The following is an 18,603-nucleotide window of genomic DNA, read 5'->3' as shown; positions in this document are numbered from 1 at the left end:
ATATTTGAAACTGGAGCACTGTGATGCAATAGAATATTGCATACAAATGGATAAGTAAAGGGGAGCATTACAAAGAAGGCGTGGGATTATTAAATTGCACTGAATAAATAAAGGCTAGTTTATGCTGTGATATGATTGGCTTCTAAGAAGGCCTGCAAAAGCTGCACTTTCAAGACTTCTTATAAATGTAGAAAGAAACATGGTTCTTTAATGTACTTCCAAATAATTACTATATAAGCAGTTTGTAAACTAAAATATAAGCATGGTGAAAAGGTTTCTAACATCAAAGCTGGCCATAGCCATTTGCTGGTAGAATCTAGATATGGTGGTGGTGCCACCTCCAGCTCCAGTATATGCAAGAGTAAGACCCTGCTATGTGTGTTCTCCAATTAGGTGCCCCAGCAGCTGGAGAGAGTAAAACCACATGTCCACACCCAGCTTCAGCAGAGCAAGGGGGCCTTTATAGGCTGCAAGACTGGATTGGGAACTAGAGTGCAAGCCCTGCTAAGGCACAGGGCCAGAAAGCAGGTGATCCTATGAGCAGGAAAGAGAGCAAGAGCTGGGTTAGGTTGGGGCCCCATATGGAGCATTTGTACTAGTGAAGGTCAGGCCCAGAATGGTTTCAATGGAAGCCAGGAGCCCAACCCTATCCCAAGACAGACACCTGAGCTGGTCTTCGCCTCCTTCTGAGTAAGCCCACTGGGAGTGAGGCCTTGAGCAGTCAGGAAGGCACCACCCCCGATACTGGAGCTCTACCCTGTTTTGGCATTGCCTCTGCTTCTGGGACCCTGGGAGTGATTGAGACGGTCCTTGGGCTGGGAGAAAAGTCCCATTGAGTATCACTAGATCTTGCAGTAGTTCCTTTGAAGGTACATCTATAGAAAGGATGAGCTCTGGCTGTTCAGGATCTGTTGGATCTTTGGAAGGGGCTTTTGTTGATAGTACAGGGGGTGGGTGTCTCAGCCAGACCTTGCTCTTCCTCCTTCTCCAAGAGGGTTTCCTCAAGGTCTGAATCTGGGTGGGTTCTGACACCTCATGGACCAAGGGGACCCTCCAAGGTGCAAGGCCAAACTGAGCCCTGTTAGCTGACCCCAGTATGGCTAAGGTCAGCTGATCCATGGGTCTATAAAATGGTTGCCTCTAGGCCCAAACGTTTGTCTACTCTTAGCAGGTCTGAGTAACTTGTCAGAGTAACAAAGCAGCTTTGGCTTGCTTCTGTTCAACTTACTTCCTTGCTACTTGGCCCTAACTATGTCTGACTCTCTGCTCAAACTGTAACCTGGTTCTCAGCTTGATTGCTCCTCTTGCCTCTGGCCCTCTGCTTCTTGTCTGCCCATACCTGAATTGGGCCTCCCTGGCAAGGCAATGACAGCAAGGAAGCAGACTATTGTGGTGGATGGGCCTAAGTGGAGATTGTTCCCTTATTTATATTTTTATATTATATTTTTATTTATATAAGCATAAAATGGACATGTGTTCCCTGAACTTGGAACAGGACATGCTCATCAGAGGCTACTGCACAGTTGTAGTGGTACAACATAACCCTCCTTTGAATTGTTGCCAATACAAAGGAGTGCCACACTGCTGTCTGGAAGCGACTACGAGTCAGAAAGTCTCTACACCATCAGGGCTGCCTTCTAAGTCAGCAGCCACCTGCCATGTTGGCCAGCATGTTGAATGTCTCCTGTGTATCAGTAGGCATGGGTGGTCTCAGACCATGAACTCTGGCAGTCTCACACAAGCACCTTACTCTTTATGTCACTGAGATATCTCACCAGAAGGAGTAACAGCTACCATGTAATCTGTCCTATCTGGGTACCACTAATGCAACTGCCTAGGAGGAATACCACGGCTTGCCAACTGAACAGTTGTTGAATAGACATAAGGAGCCCCTGGGATTTCACCTGTCCCTATACAACAAACACATGGGTCACAGAACAAATCAATCCAGAATTTTCACTAGAGGCACAAATGACCAGGCTGAAACTATCATACTTGGGACACATTATGCAAAGAGCCAGCTCCCTTGAGAAGTCCATAATGCTGGGGGAAGTTGAAGGAAAGAGAAGAAGAGGACGACCAGCAGCAAGGTGGATGGACTCGATTACGACAGCAGTGAGTGCACCACTGAGAGAGACCTTAAAGGCCAAGTTGAAGACAGATCATCCTGGAGAGAATCTATCTATGTGGTCGCTAAGAGTCTACACCGACTTGATGGCACTTAATCAATCAATCAATCAATCAATCAATCAATCAATATAACATCTCAGACTCTGGTGTGGTTCCTTTCTAGAAACCATGTTGCTATTAGGCTACACATATCTGATATCATGTCCGCCTTTTCTGTGCTTCTCTTGCTTGACTTCCCTCAGTCTACCCACTTGGTGTTAACCAGTCTCAAACTCTCTGCCTCTCTTGTCACTGCCCCACCACTGAATCTTTTAAGTTGAACTTTCCTCCTTAAGAAGAAAAGTTAAGCTTCTCCTCTACTTTAAACTTTTCAGCTTTTCAAATACATTGCAAGGCATCGTGACTAAACCAGCAGCAGCGTGCCAGGACAACATGTCTGTGCTGCGGAGAGGTGTCGTAGCTCCATAGGCAGAGTGCGCGGGGCAGGCAGATTTCCATCGCGCTCTTATTCCCCCAAAGTGCTCTGTGCCAGCCAAACATATTTTCAGGTGGCACAAGGCACTTCCAGGGAATTCAGAGCTAGATGACCACCCCACTCCGTGTGCTCTAAGCTGTCATACTCAGGAAGTATCTCTGGTGCACTGCCACTGGCTTAGTCAGCATGTCAGCCACCGTCTCCACAGAAAATCTAGGAGTCTTCTTTTTCGTCTTACAAGCAGCTTTTCAAAGGGTCCAATCAATGAGAGAAGTTATTGTGGATCAGGTGTGCAAAAGGAATGTGAAATTCACTGGCACTTGAGCTGACTGGGGATGCTATGCTTTTAAGAAAAGGTTCTAGCCTAAAAGTACAAACTAATGTTTCTTGATGAAATAATTAAAAAAACAAAACCCTGTGAATCTACATCCTTCCATTTGGCATTTCCCAATCAATAAATGGGAGCACTTAGTAAGTGCACTAAAAGACAGACAGAACACCTTTTATTATGCTGCAAACAGTTCACCTGCCTGTATGCCTGAAGTAATTGGTACATACATGCTTTGGAAAATATTCAAAGGCATTTTTTCTGCACGAGTAAACAAAGCACTCATTGGTGCCAAATTGTTTCTTGCACACATTACGTAGCTGAGGACAGGGATCTTGTTTCTCTTCTCTATAGAATACCTATAGGGCCCCAGCTATATTTTAGGGCTGTGTAAACCTTGATTTGATTATACTAATGGTGTTCTAATGGTAGTTACTCCCATCAGATAAGAAGAGTTAACAATGATGGTGTTTTGCTATCACCACAACCATCTCTGTGCATTAACCAAACTAGGTGACATTTTGGCCACTTGCTATCTCCTCCTCCTCCAGATATTTATATACTGCTCTTCAGCCAAATTTCTCAAAGCTGTTTACATAGAAATAAATAATACATAAATAAGATGGTCCCCTGTCCCCAAAGGGCTCACAATCTGAAAAGAAACATGAGGCAGATACCAGCAACAGCTACTGGAGGGATGCTGTGCTGGGGCTGGATAGTGCCAGTTGTTCTTCCCCTGCTAAATGTAAGAGAATCACCACTTTAAATGGTGTGTCTTTGCTCAGTTAGTTCTTGCCTGACTTATCAGATGGGATTGTTGTGAGGATAAAGGCGGGGATATATAAGTGCTCCTGAGCTCTGCAGGGGAAGGAGGTGGAGAACTCCTGACTTTGGGCTTGGTAGCAGAATAATTTGGAGCACCCTGGGACTGGCTAGGAAAAGCAACCTTCCTCACCACCAGCCACTTGAGTCTAGCTCTGCTTAGCGGGATGGCATACTAGATGCCTTCTGAATTCCAGAAAACTGGTGGGAGGAAGGAAAGAACAGGGGCGTAGCTATAATTGAACGAAAGGGTTCAAAGAACACAGGCCCCCAGCTCCTGAGGGCCCTCCAGGTCCATCCTTCCCTATTTTCTTCATTGTCTCCCTCACTCCGGGGGGCCGCCCGAGAGAGGGATGAACACGGGCCCCCTCTCCCCTAGCTACGTCCCTGGGAAAGAGCTTACCTTGCCAGCCTCCTGATTATTATATTTCAGTGGGAAGTTTACAGAGGCACTGCAGGCTCTTCCACTAGCCTCATCTAAGTGTTAGAGAAGATTTTGGACCTGGATGGGAGACTTCATCTAAATGCATGATCTTCCTTCCTCTCCCAGTCTGAGCTGCATTTCTGCATTACAGACACCCATCAGTATTCTTTGACAAATTATGAACTGGACTTATAATACCAGTGATATTCTTCTCATATTAATGTACATGAGTCCTATATGTTCATTGGTGGAACAGGGAGGGAGGCAGGCTGGAAGGTTACCATTAAATCAGTCCACTGATTTAGAGCACAAAAGAGCATTAATTATTATTGAATCAAGCCAGATGTTTATGCTAAGCTGATAATTTCAGTGAATGTCATATTAAATCTCTGCAGGTCAGATTGAAGTAATGTCTCGATCACCTCCAAATATACAGAGGTTAGTTGCCTCGAAAAAATGTTCAAAAATGAATGTTTTTATGCAAGAATACCTGATTTCTAGTGTTACAAATATCTCACTTTTTCAGCAACTATAAGAGATAATGTCAGTAATATAGACACAATATGATGGTTGATAATCTCATCTTGGGGAAAGCTAAATTCTTTCTGGTGCAAATAAGGTCATATTTCAAACAAAATGAGAATTTGAGACGGCCATCAGAACTATAATGTGTCTTATAAACAAAACCTGCACACACTTACATCAATGGCAGGGAGGGTTGTATATTATTAAGAATAATGCTTTAGTTTTGCCTTTTTTAAAAAGGAAAAATTAAATCCACATTAAAAATGCAAAATGCTAGCTCCTATTATGAAGACAAATAGGAAAGTACAACTTCATTGTTGAAAACAATTTTCCTCCTATCAATCTGAGGATTCAAGCATCAATATTGTAGATGAACTGTTAATTACAAAATCAATTAAAAAATTATTTCTAAAAACAGTCACGCATCCTGGCTCTCGGGGGGGCAATTTGGGCAGAAGGTCTCCTCTCACTAGGACTGCGCCAAATCACAAGTCGTCATCCACAAGTAAGCAAAAGCAATCTGGTTTTTCATTTTTCAGCGCGGCTGAGCCCAGCCTGAGATTGATCGTCACATATGGCCCCAGAAAACAAACTGTCAATACCTTGAATGCTGCAGAATTTGAACAAATAGCCGTCCGCCCATTCAAGCCACTCATTGCATCCCATTTAACAGATTTTATTGACAGTTTCCTTCTTGTAATTAAAGGGAAAACTACTGGCCAGCAACCAAGATAAAGTTCAAAGATAGGGTCAAAACAAAAGCAGATGGAGGGGCACGGTGTGACTGTCAATGGTACATAGCATCAGAGCATGTTATTGACACACAGGTATCTAATGATCGGCACGTCATTAAAGAGGGATCTATCATGAACTTTATGCAAATGCTAAAAGGGACTTAAGACCACAATAAAGCATTAGGGAGGCACAAAAGAAAAAACAATAAAGAACAAACGATTTTTACTTATCAGACACTGGCTCACTGCTTCAGCACTTTTAAGTTCAAATGCGGAGAAGATTCCTTCCTTGATTCCTTAACACTTTCTGAACAAGTTTATATCTGTTTGCTTAACATCTACCATAAACATCAACTTTGTATGGTACAGAAGAGACCCTGTAAGATTAAACAGTGATTTGCTCCCTTCCCTGATAAAACCTGAATTCACCTTACTTATTGAGTTCACCGTGTTTAGTAGCTAGATTGAAGTAGATCATATATTACATTTTAGTCATGGCCCATCTATTCTATTGGGTTTTAGTGAACTGATTAGACTTATCTGGATTATGAAACGGATTTAAGCAGGAGAACATTTATATTTATTGAAAAGCATCTTTGCTTTTAACATTTTCTGAATTTTCTGGAGACTTTTAACCAATCTAGAAACCTATGTTACAAATGTTTATAATCATAAGGCTCTTCACTTAATTTGAACTATCTTGTTTCTAGATATTCCGCACTCTGTTGCAGTAGTATGAGTAAGAATTCCTTATTTCCTAATGTCATGTTTAGAAGTCATCATACAGACAGTATTAAGGGGAGGGGGTGTGTGACATGAGGCCATCATGCCAATCTGCCAACCTGAATTAGCAAGCGCGATAGCTTTGAGGGTGACAAACTCTTCCTTCTCCAGCTTCATGCTCTTGTATTTTTTTACCAGTTGCAGGATGGCATTGTTGAGGTCAAGAAGGCCTGCTAATTTGGACTGATCTTCATCCATAATATAATCTTCAGCATAGACAAGCTCATCCTCAAAAGAAAGTGATCGGTATACAACGCCCAGAATCAAAATCTCCATCCAAGCACTCTGCAGAAGGCTCATCTGGTCAGCAAGCGATAAAGTGGAAAATCCTAAACCAGGAGAGAAAGTACACAGAAACATAATTAAAATGGTCCAGGGCCATCGTAATTCTGCATTATAACTTTTCTTTTCTGCTTGTTGTTGTTATGTAAGTTATAAATCTGTATTGATGAATTCTATCCTTCCTGATCTCCAAGATCAATCAATACAAAATAATTACAGTAAGAATTTCATCAAGTAGACATGAATTTGAATGCCTTTTGTGTTTTTCTGTGTTGGGGTTATTTTAAATTGCTGGAGGGGGGTGGCTTTGGAGCAACACAGAATATCTTGCATTGCACTGAGGCTCTGATTGCATTGAAATTATTTCGATCATATCGCTGGTATTGGATGCTGGTAGGAGAAAGACCAATGATGCCAGGATGTACGTAAAGGGGGAAACAACTCCCCCCCACAAGGGGAAGAATTTAATACCTTAATAGAATTAAGGGGATGTTCACAACAACAAGCAAAGTGCTTTGTGAACTTCAACCTTAGCAGAAACTGAAGCAAGACCTACTATCCTCGGAAAAGACACTAATTGTTTCTGTAATGGTTTCTGCCTCTACTACAGTTGCTGAAATAACAGGATGGCATATTAAAGTGCCAGGTGAATACTAATCACACTATCATTTTTGAGAGAGAGTGAAAATGTAATAATGCTTTTTAATGATTTAAGTTTTCCTGTGGTTAAGAGTGTGCGTGCGCGCGCGCATACACACACACAATCTTATTCCTTCCTAATAGGATCACTAAGGACAAACATCTTTTCTGTCACACCTTTTCAGGCTCCTGTTCACAGTAGCTGTTAATTTATTATCTCCGACTGCTAATATCCCCCAATCACATAAGGTGCCAGTGAAGAAGCGATTTTCTGGCCTGTTGGTGAAATGTAGTGGTTTGCCAGTTGGCACCAGCAACCACAAGTACTTAATAAAATCATCAAAGGGGATTAGTCAAGCTTTTCTTAAGGGGGTCTTAAGACATGTCTGAAGCTTTCAGTTACTTGTTTACGGAGCTGCTTATGTGTGATCTGACAAGGATTCTGCCGAAAGAACAGTCTGTTTTTGTTGCTCATTTAGCCTTATGCACACTGCCTCCCTCTTTTGACGGCCCTAGCCTAACTGTAGAATAACATGAAATGGAGAACAAAAGGGGGGAAATAGGCATCAATTTAGATTGTACCACTTAGAAGTAACCCTATTAAGATAAAACAAAAAAGAAATGGCTCCAAATCAGGAGGAACACCTGAAAAGTGAACTGCTTAAGTACACACTGTATCTCATTTTGTTTATTTCATAATTATTTTCCATTCTGTGTTTTGTGCCCTGGAATCAAAGGATCCCATGCCTCTAAAATAGGGCCAACAAAATTTTCAAAAAGTCAAGAAAGACAACAGAGAACATCATTTTTCTGACTGGAAATAGAAAGAAATGGAACAGAAATAATAAACTGAAAGGGACTAAAAAGGAATGCATATTTTCAATTAGCTCCAGCATTTCTGTCCTTTCCCTCTCTATCAAGAACCCGTTTTTCTGCTGTAGCAGATGGACAGAGAACGTAGCCTGCAGCAGTGTCCTGTGACAGCCCCATTCTCCCTCCCAGACACTGCTGTTAGTAAATAGATTTACACATTCTCCAATCTCCACACATCTTTCTGCCGAATAATTAAAAGCAGGATGATTAGTTTATTGAGTGGAAGGAGGAACTTTTTTATTGAGGTCCGTCCATGATTTTTATCAGGGCCAGCACTTTTACGGTTGTCATGAGGGTGCAGGCATCCAATTTTTCTTATCTGCCTGATTAATACAAACGCTGTTTCAGGACGCATTAATTAACAGATACAAATCTACGTTCTCATGGAAGGATCAATACAGAGAAGAAAAGAGGCATCAATGTGAATTTAGTGCTGATGATGGAGAAGGCACTCTATTGACATTTACGTGCACAGAAACTTTAAAGTTACAGGAGAGCCCTTTTGTCCCTGCGATTTACAAAGTAACATTTTTTTTAGCTATAACAATGTTTCACACACTTCTGAGGCATTTAATTAAGCAAAAGGCAATAAAATCTCTTTTGATCACAAAAGAAGTTTAATTTGCAATCGTTTTCCTTTTTGTTTGTTTTTTCAGAGAGCTCCCAACTTCCTGCTTTTATTTACGTACCAACTTCTGAGGGTAGTTTTCTTTAAAAAATAAATAAATTATAGTGTGCTTTGCTAATACAATTACAGTCGGAGATAATGAAAAGAATCTCCTGAATCAGGGCATTATAAGGTTGCTCAGGTTTTCCAACTGGGCCATTATTTCTCATATCTTTGGACTGTTCCTCATATTAATTTGACTTGATAGGTTTTCACAGGACAGCTCTATTTTTCACAGGAAGAACTTCATACCTGTTTATGAAGTGCCTGATATATAAATTACAAATTTGTATTGCCTGGTGTGTGTCTGTGTGTGGGGGTGGGGAATTAACTACCTTTTAAAAAATATGGAACTTTCTTCTGAAAATTGTCTCAGTAAATCATTTCTTGATTACATTTTCTACACAAAACAAAGCAAGCAAGAATAATACTGAATTTTACAAGAAAATCTAGTCCTATTCCTTGCTACCCTTTAGTACAATTATGCTCCCCACTGTTACTGGATATTCAACAGAAGCCTTCAGAGAAAGTGATAAAGGTGAATGGATGCTTAATTATTGAAACTGATAAAAACAGTTTATAATTGAATGTAAGTAAATCAGAGTAAATAAACACTATTTGGAATGTCATTTTCAGAAGCATAACATGTGGTGGGCTAAAATGCTTCAAGAAATCCAGATATCAATATAAGATGTTCTTACTGTATATTTGACTATGAATGACAACACTTATATTTCACCATACCAAAGTAACATTATACTTCTTTGAACAAAATGAGCCATTATTATAAACCACGGCTTTAGTCAGTCATACGAAATGGTGGGGGTGGGTGGGATCCACAGCTTCCTATTTTGTTATGCCTTTCCCACACCATATGAAATGAAATCCTCACAATGTTTATAAGCACATGTCTAGCTATCTAGCCTAGTTAACATTTTCTAGCCTCTCACTACTGAGCTGTTCCCCGAGATATAAAAGAGGCTACTTTGCCAGTGAGCTTCTGAACTTTGTGTTCTGTATTACATAGCACCTTAATCCCTGGCATTTGACAGGTCATAGTTTTAAATGTTCAACTATATAACGGCTTTTAAAAATACACTTCAACATGCCGTGCTGCCTTTTCCCCCTCCCATCGCAGACCAATTCCATGCATACTGGTAACAACTTTGATCTCTCTCCATCTCCCTCCGCATGTCAGTGCCATTTAATGTATCCCAGGCATTTTGCTAGCAGAATGACTCTGTACCTTGACCTGCAGTTAAATAGCATGTTTATCTGCAAGACAGTGTGCTCCAAATAAACCAGATGACAGTTTGGAATAACGTCACTTGGAAGGATTGAAAAGCTTCTCAAGAGTCAGGTACCCCGGAGGTAATAGGCTTGAGGGCAGCATGTTCTGTGCCAACCCTGCTGCCATCTTCTACTTGAAGCTCATGTGCCTGACAATGACGCCATGGGCACTTGTCAAGAGTTTGCCCCCCCTTTACTCCCCCCCCGCTTTCTTTCTTTCTTTTGCCTGGCAAACTGATGCACTTTGCAGTCAACTTACAAAAAAGGCTAAGCATTTGAAAGTGTGAAGGGCAAAAAATATCTGACGGCTAGTCTTCAAAAATACACTTTCATTTCACAAAGCATAAATGTTTGTTTCCCAAGCCCAGTGTTGACAGAAATAGGCTGCAGTGCAGGCATAAGAACTTAACCCCTGCTAGGCATTCTCTTCTGTGCCATTTTTAAGTCGCTGAGTGTGAGGCATTGTAAATCTACCTAGTTTCTTGTAATAGCCATAAACAATGGCACTCATTTGCTGTTTACTTCTCTCCCCATCCACCCCACCCCTCCTGCCAACATTTCTTTTTCCTTCTATGCAGAGTGCCATGCCTCACTCACTATAAATAGAGACTTTTCAGCAAACTGCACCTTACACTCCAATTGTAATTATACCATAATGACTCGCTGATATCACTCTGAGAAGAAGCTAATTGAGTAACAACAGTTACTTGGATTTTTTCCTCTTTCACATGTACATAAAACTAGATTCATAGACAGTGAAGCAGTGAAATGAATTCTCAACTATAGTTTAAAGTAGAAGTCCTTATAGCACACAGTTTGACTGCTTGCTCTTGTTTTTGCATTTAGCAACCTAAATGGTGTACTTTCCCAAAGATGGTTTTCGATAGTTCACTTAGGCGGACCTCATAAACACTCAAGGTGCATCAGTGGTTTATCTGCAGTGCCATTGTGCTTTTTTGGCATACTGTGATAAGACAGCTTTCGAAGTTGAAGCCTGTTATGAACCTGGGAAAGGATGCCAGCCATTGTTTCTACCGCTATTCTGATTCCGTACTGGCAATGCTTGCTACTCTCTGGGGGCATCTGTGGCCTCATGAAGTGTTGCAGACAGACCCACTTGCTTCTCCATTTATTTGAACTTCTTTGTTGATATCGTGAACACATATTCACTGAGCATCTAATGCTCCTTGAATGTATAGGGAGTTCTCATAGTGCACCAAGCATTCCCACAGTCACAGAATGGAAAAGGAAAGTCCTGTATTTGGGAAACTCTGGGATTGCATTTCATCTGTTGGATCACAATACATGGATACAATCCAGAGAATGTGAAGTACACTTGACACCTAGGTTAGGAACAACAGGATGGTGGAATAGTTCACACCTGCATGCTTACCACTTGATGACTGCAGCATCAGATAGTGGCTTGCATGTGTGAAGGGGCCATCACAGATAGAACTGGCATCTCAAACACAATGGCCCACGTGATGCACAAGGTAATGCTAGCATTTCTGTTCGGCCAGGATTGCTGTGCACGTGGCAGCCAGTCCCAGCAGTGTTGTGCAACTACTTAAAACAATGCACCCACATCTGTGCAGTGGAATTCACATTGTGTCCAAATAGGGCTGTGTAGCCCCCAGGGACAGATTCCTGGAAGTAAATACTCCATCTTAGGGATATGCACAAAACCGGTTTGTGCAGTTTGGTTTGAATTCAAACTAGGTTCAAACTGTGGTGGGGAGGATTCTGTTTTGGTTTTGCTCAAAGCCCCCTTTGGTTTGATTTTAATTCAAACTGTTTTGAACCAGTTTGAACTTGTTTTAGCCTCCAAAACTGGGCTGGGTGGTAGGCACCCATGGGTGCCAACTGCCACCCAAACCTCAAAGCAATCAGACACTCTTATGATTTTTAATGATTTTTTGAATTTTTGAATTGTTATTTCCCATTATTCCTTATGTGGAGTACCTAGGGGCAAAAAACTGGGGTGGGTGGTAGGCACTTAGGGGTGCCTACCACCCACTGAACACCAAAGCAATCGGACACTCCTGTGCTATTTAATGATTTTCTGAAGATTTTTTCAGTTTTTGTATTCCTCTCATCGGGAATAATGGGGATTTGAGGATGCCCCATTCCCCACCTTTGGGGGTGCCAGAGCACCCCAAATTGGTCTGGGGGCACGGCAGGGCTGGTCTGCACCAGCCACCCCTAAGTGACAGGATTTATTGTTGATTAATCAGGATTTTTTAAAGAATTAATTTTTGGCTCCATAGACATGCATTGGCTCCACAGGAAACCATTGCCTGAGCCTTTCTATTCAGAAAGAACACTATGTTCCCTTTCACCTTAATAGCATAATTGCTGTGGCCTGAACTCAGAGTTCAGAGCAATAAGCAATTACGGTCAGTAGGTCAAAATGCACTCTGTTATTTCCTATGGAGCCAATGCACTTCTAAAAAATCAATTCTTTAAAAATTCATAAATAACTAACAATAATTCCTATCAACTTGGGGATGCCTGGGGGGAGTTGAGGCCAGCCCTGCCATGCCCCCAGACCCACTGTGGGGTGCCCCAGGATCCGCAAAGGGGGAGTTGGGACTGTCTCAAATCCCCATTATTCCCTATGGGAAATTGAAAAATTCTTTAAAAATCACCATCAGAGAAGTGTCCAATTGCCTTGGGGTTTGGTGAGTGGTAGGCACCCCTGGGTGCCTACCACCCACCCCAGTTTTTTGCCCCTAGGTATTCCACATAAGGAATAATGGGCAATAATAATAATAATAATAATAATAAATTTCAAATATTCATTAAAAATCGTAGGAGTGTCCGATTGCTTTTGGCTTTGGGTGGTAGTTGGCACCCACCCAACCAAGTTTGGGAGGTTCAAACTGGTTCAAGTTGAACCTGGCTCAGTTTAGTTAGAATTCGAACCGGCAGGTCGAACCCAATGCCTGGGTCTGTTCAAATCTAAACCATTGAACTGAACCAGTTTGAATTTGAACCACTTCAAATTTGAACTGGTTTGTACATTCCTAATCCATCTGGAGGGAGCAGAGAAAGCGAAAATTGCACCCACTGTGTGCTGGGCGGAAAGACTGTAGCGGGGAAAGACTGTAGCACCAGTCTGTTTGCATCACCTCAAGGCTACTTCTGTTTTCATAGACCTGCAGAGAATGTGCTTATTGGCGCCAGCCCTAGGATAAATAGCATCTTCAGCAAAGTACCTTGAGTGCCCTCTCTATGTTTATTTTCCATGTTGCTGAGTTGTGTGGCTTGCACAAGTTCAGCTCGGCACCCTGTCAGGTAGGTACCCTGGGTGACCACCCAGCTTTACAAAACACACATGTGTAGTGCTTTACATATAACTCCGGCATCTATCTCTTTCTCATGTAGCACTTCTTGTTTGTGTCTTTTGTTCTGAAGCCCAAGACAACCAAGAAATGAGAAGTCCTCCACTCAAACAGGGTCATGGCAGATCTGCTAACAGGTCTATCTCTTTAAGTTGCCTCTTCAGAAGCAAGCCAACCATGAAATGGCAGGTTTTACTAAAGTGGAGAAAGGTCTAGAGCAGGGCTGCACAGCGTTGGCCCTCCTTTGGACTTGGCACAACTCTCATAACTCATGACAATTGTTGTTGTTGTTGTTGTTGTTGTTAATAATAATAATAATAATTTGATTTGTATATCACCCTTCCAAAATGGCTCAGGGTGGTTTACAATTAAAACAAACCACTAAAACAGTAAAGAGCTAAAACAAATTTAAAAACAATATAACAATTTAAAAACATTTTAAAACAACAATTAAACAATTACAGTGATTAAAATCCTGAAATCAGGTTTTGAATTTTAAAATAAACCAGATATTAAAACCCCCAAAATTTAGGAAGCTGAGAAAGCTTGGGTGAAAAGATGGGTTTTCAGGTGTTTTTTAGAAATTGCCAGAGATGGGGAGGATCGTATCTCAGCAGGGAGCGCATTCCACAATCTCGGGGCAGCGACCAAGAAGGGCCGTCTCTGTGTAGCCACCAAATGAGTTGGTGGTAACTCTATGGGAGTTGTAGTCCAACATCAGCTGGAGAGCTAAGGTGTACAGCCCTGATCTAGAGCCTCTTACATACATACAGTCACACTGCAGATGATAGGTAACATGGTTACTAGGAACATGGTTACTAGGCAGAAAGGGATAGGGAGTCTATGTGGTCAAGGTTTCAAGAGGGTCCCAGGGAGGAGTGCTGCTGCCCAGAAGCACTTTGAAGGCATTCTGTAGCAGTGCTATCAATACACTGTCAGGGCTGCCTTTGAAGTTGCACAGCACCTCCAGCATAAACAGAGGGACTGCACTGAATATACCCCATTGTTTTTTAAATATCAATCAACACAATTGAATTGCTTCCGTAGTTTTGCCCTATATTGTTAAGATTAATGCTAAGTTTTCAAGTCCACATACACATATTCAAGGCTAACCTTCAGGAACTGATGCCATATACGTATATTCAGTCAGGCATTGCATATGTAATACTGTAGCAATTAAGTCTTAACAGGAGTGGTGTCTCTAAGGGCCAAACAAGATGCAAAAGTAGCTGTGCTTGTTCACTCAGGTGTCTGCCCCATACATATACAAAGCTGGGAGTGGGTCCAATTTATTATTAAAAGGGATGCATTGGTAAAGGTAGATGAAATTGTGTTATGAGACAGCCTCCTCGCCATTTTGGAATTCCTACTGAACCTGAGCGAGACTGTTGCAGAGACAAACACAAGAAGGCTGTTCTCAAGAGCAGTGACTCAACACCAGGCTAGGGCAGCTAAGCCCAGGCCTGGCTGCCTGTGAGAATGGCCGGGAGTTGGGTGGCTCCTGGGGGCACCTCGATGGCAAACCTGCCTAGGGAGCCCACTGGTTAGCCAAGGTTAAGCGCACAACTAACTGCTCATATGTCAGCGCCAGCTGCTCCCACCCGGAGCTGACACAGAAGTGAGCTCCTGGCCATCAATTACTGGAGGGATTCCTCACAATGCACTGCACACTCAGATTTCCAGGGGCCAGGACAATGCATCCCAGCCCCTGAACCTCTGGTCTGCCTGAGGCAGCAGCAACTAGTCTACATACGTGATTCACACACTCAGCAACTCTTCTAGATCATCTGTGGGGAAGGTAAGCTGCTGCAGCCTTCCTCACTGCCTGTCCTCAAACCCACTCACAGGATTGTGAGAAAGGGCTTTAGGTGTCTTAAAGGAGACAAGCTCCCATTTTGACCCAAACAGCAGAACATCCACTCTGAATTCTTGAAGCTAAATTTCCATTTAGAGTAAATGTTGTCTTGGGACAAAAGGGATCCTAAGAGGCTGAGTAACCACACCTTAACATGCAATTAAGGCAAACTCCAAGACAGATCATTCAGTTTGGCATGCCAGCCCAGTGCCCTTGGTGCTCCACCTGAAGAATAACCTCCTCACCCACTCAACTCTCCCTAACCCAATTTCTAATTTAATTAACCTCTTCTTGAAACCCTTCCAGCTTTACCACCCATACTAGAATGCCCAGAAGAAACATAGTCTCTGCTTCTAGACACATGTGCACAAAACATCTTACATGAGATTATGAAGACCTGTGCCTGTATTCATATTCCTGCTCCTTCCAACAGCTCACAAGAGGCCAGAATGCTTTCCTCTCCCCTGATCAAAATTGTTGACACCTACGTCCTGAAATCACTCAATAACTTAGCCGAACCACTGAGGCTGAACCTTTCCATATGTGGGCTTTTTATGGGCTAACCCATGTTCCTAACTAACTCAAACTCTAGTGCGCTCCTGATTGATTGATTGATTGATGGATTGCATGCAGAGTACTTTAGCCCCTTGGAATTTCGTGCCTATCCGACACCTGAATGCCTCTTTGCTTTCCATTTTGGCAGCAGACAGGACCCTTGGAATTCCCCTGATAAAATCAACTCCCTTTCCTTTGCTCACCATAGAGGCAAAGTCGAATGCTATTTTATTTCCCCACGACACCAACTACAAAGTAGTTTTATTGGTCTGCTTTGTGAGCCATCCAGAGAACAATTGTTACGAGGCAGCCAAAGTAAAATGTTGTTACTTATTAATAATTATTAATTATTAGTATTATTAATACATGGTCCCTGTCTGCCAGCCACAACACCATCCAAGCCTTTGCTAACCCACTTCACTCCCTCCACCCAGAGGTGTTCTTACCCCTGGACTTTGGGGCCAAAGTCCTGGGCCTCCATACCCCCTGCCCCCCCCAATCCTTTTTAGTCTGTCCCAGGTGGTGTGATCACATTCAAAATGTGTTAGAAATACTGTTTGTTGCCCCCCCCTCCAAAGCCTTTAGGTCCAGGCTTCAAAATTACCTAGGTGCACCTCTGCCTCCACCTCTCACTCCCTAGGACTTCCCCATCATTCTCATTTCAAATATTGCTAACTACCGCCCCCCCCCCCCCCGCGTTAGGCTTCTGCTCTGTGGGGGGGGGATCATTTATTTATTAATTATATTTGTACACTGCCCCAAACTTCCATCTCTGGGCAGTTTGCAGCAAAATTATTTCTTCTGTTTCAGAAATCCTCATCTCTGTCTCTGTTTGCACCTCTGGGGTACTCAAAAGTGACATAAAACTGACCGGACTGGGATTCATATGTTGTTCACACTTGCAAATTTGGTTGAGATTAATTCCTCCTTGTCATTTCAATGCATAGTTTGGTGCACACATGTATAGCTCATAGGTTTGAGGAAGCATGGCAATATTCCCCTTCTCCCTTCCACCCCACCCCCACCCGGCTCACTCCCAATATCAGAGCCATGCCTGAGGAAAACAGACGTTTGGGCTATATAGACTCCACAGAGATAAAGTTGGAGAGGTTCAGTTTCTCGTGTGCAATTTTTTGATACTAACAGGAGAGCCGCCTCTGGTTCTTTATAGGCAAACAGTGCAGACAGACCCACTGGAACCTCTGCATGCAGGGAGAATGGTGAATTCCGGTCTTAAGATCTGCTCCCAGCCCACTGCCTATGCATTAAACATAACGGCTCACATGTTGTGCAGGCTTTCGCCACTGTCGGCCTGTGCTGTTGCGGGTGTCTACGGAAGTGCCAGCAGTCTTGCACAAGGGCGTAAGTGCACAAATAATTTAAGAGGGATGCCAGCACTTTGGGAGTGCAGTTTACATTGTTTCCGCTCCTTCCACAGTACAGGCCTGCCACTTTAAATATTGTGCACTTGTGCAAGATGGCTGGCACTTCCTTAGATGCCCGCAGCAGCCCGCGCGGATCAGAAACACTGGCACAAGCCTGGACAACATATAGGCCAATCCACTGAGCTGAGCAATACTGTATTCATTTTCTCTGACCCGACTGAAAAGCATAACCATCACACTATTCTTCCTATTGTAGCATGAAGGAGATAAATAAGCAGAGAATCTTGGAGTTCAGGGACTACTCTGCATGTGTTGGGAGATGGGTAGAAGGGCCAGTGAGAAAATGTGTAGAGCTGGGATCTGTCCCTGGTTTAAACCATTCGCAGAAGTTCCAGGGAGTTCAGATACAGAAAGAACAGAGCCTAGGAACATAGGAAGTTGCCTTATACCGAGTCAGACCATTGGTACATCAAGCTCAGTACTGCCTACACTGACTGGCTGCGGCTCTCCAAAGTTTCAGGCAAGAGTCTCTCCCAGCCCTACCTGGAGATGCCAGGGAGTGAACGTAGGATATTCTGCATGCAGGAGCACCGATGTTCTTCCATGCGGTTATGGCTGTTTCCACTAAGCAGGGGCGGGGGGATACGTTACAGCACTCAGATGCAGTCCCCCATTCAAATGCACACCAAGCAGGCGCAGAGCCAGCTGAACGGCGGCCTGTGTCCGGTCCCGTCCAGTGGCCACTCTAGTGACATCCTGTGTGCTCTGGAGAGCCCGAGAGAGCGCTCCCCCATCCATTTCAGGCAGCATTTGCTGCCTGACAGCTTTTATTTCCCTTGCTCTCCCTCCAGAGAGGGAGAGAAAGAGCAATCAATGCGCTGCCTGAAATGGTCCCGTCCGCACAACGGTGGCTCCGGCCCTGAAGCCAAGGCAGATGCATCCCAAATGCTTTGCAAAGGGGGCAATGCATGCTCACTACCACAAGACCAGCTTCCCTCCAGGAGAGAAATAAGCAATGAGAGCGGGGGGAGGTGTAAATGGAGACCCAGGTGGATGGAAGGGTAGGTAGACAGAGACACACAGGCTGGTGTTTATTGTTTTTAAAAGTTATGTATCTTTCAAACAAGGATAAACATGCAAGAGTAAAACCCTTCATTCCAACTGTATGCCTGATGGCTTTCAGAATCCAGTTGTCTTGGTCCATCTTCCTCATTCCTTATTTAAATGTATCTTTATATTCCTCTCTTCTGTTTAGGTAAGCTCATATAAAATATACATGAATTGTTTATAAAAGAGGTGGGGGGAAATACTGACCATAAGCACTTTCCCAACAAGCCCTACTGATCGGACGGCAAAACAGACTGAGAAGCCCTGGGCTTTTACCGCCACGCTACTCCCATCTCCCTGAAACAAGAGCAGATAGATGGCATGGCAATAAAAATGCATTCACACTGCATGTCCATCTCAATCCATTAAGAACAATGGATTCTCA

The 18,603-nt window shown here is 43.1% G+C and overlaps 1 protein-coding gene across 11 annotated transcripts in view; it reads right to left on the bottom strand.

Annotated features, from left to right (window-relative positions):
* Positions 1 to 18,603, bottom strand: part of ESRRG (estrogen related receptor gamma) — a 767,139-nt gene that overhangs the window by 13,264 nt on the left and 735,272 nt on the right. For all 11 annotated transcript variants that reach the window (XM_053309067.1, XM_053309075.1, XM_053309085.1 and 8 more), the window contains one exon: positions 6,281 to 6,550. In XM_053309067.1, coding sequence (XP_053165042.1) covers positions 6,281 to 6,550 — 270 coding nt within the window. The remainder of the gene's footprint in view (positions 1 to 6,280; positions 6,551 to 18,603) is intronic.

The sequence above is a fragment of the Hemicordylus capensis genome, chromosome 1 (assembly GCF_027244095.1).
Source record: "Hemicordylus capensis ecotype Gifberg chromosome 1, rHemCap1.1.pri, whole genome shotgun sequence".
Lineage (NCBI taxonomy): Eukaryota > Metazoa > Chordata > Lepidosauria > Squamata > Cordylidae > Hemicordylus > Hemicordylus capensis.
Note: the sequence above shows the minus strand (reverse complement) of the source record. Positions and strands in the feature narration are given on the sequence as shown.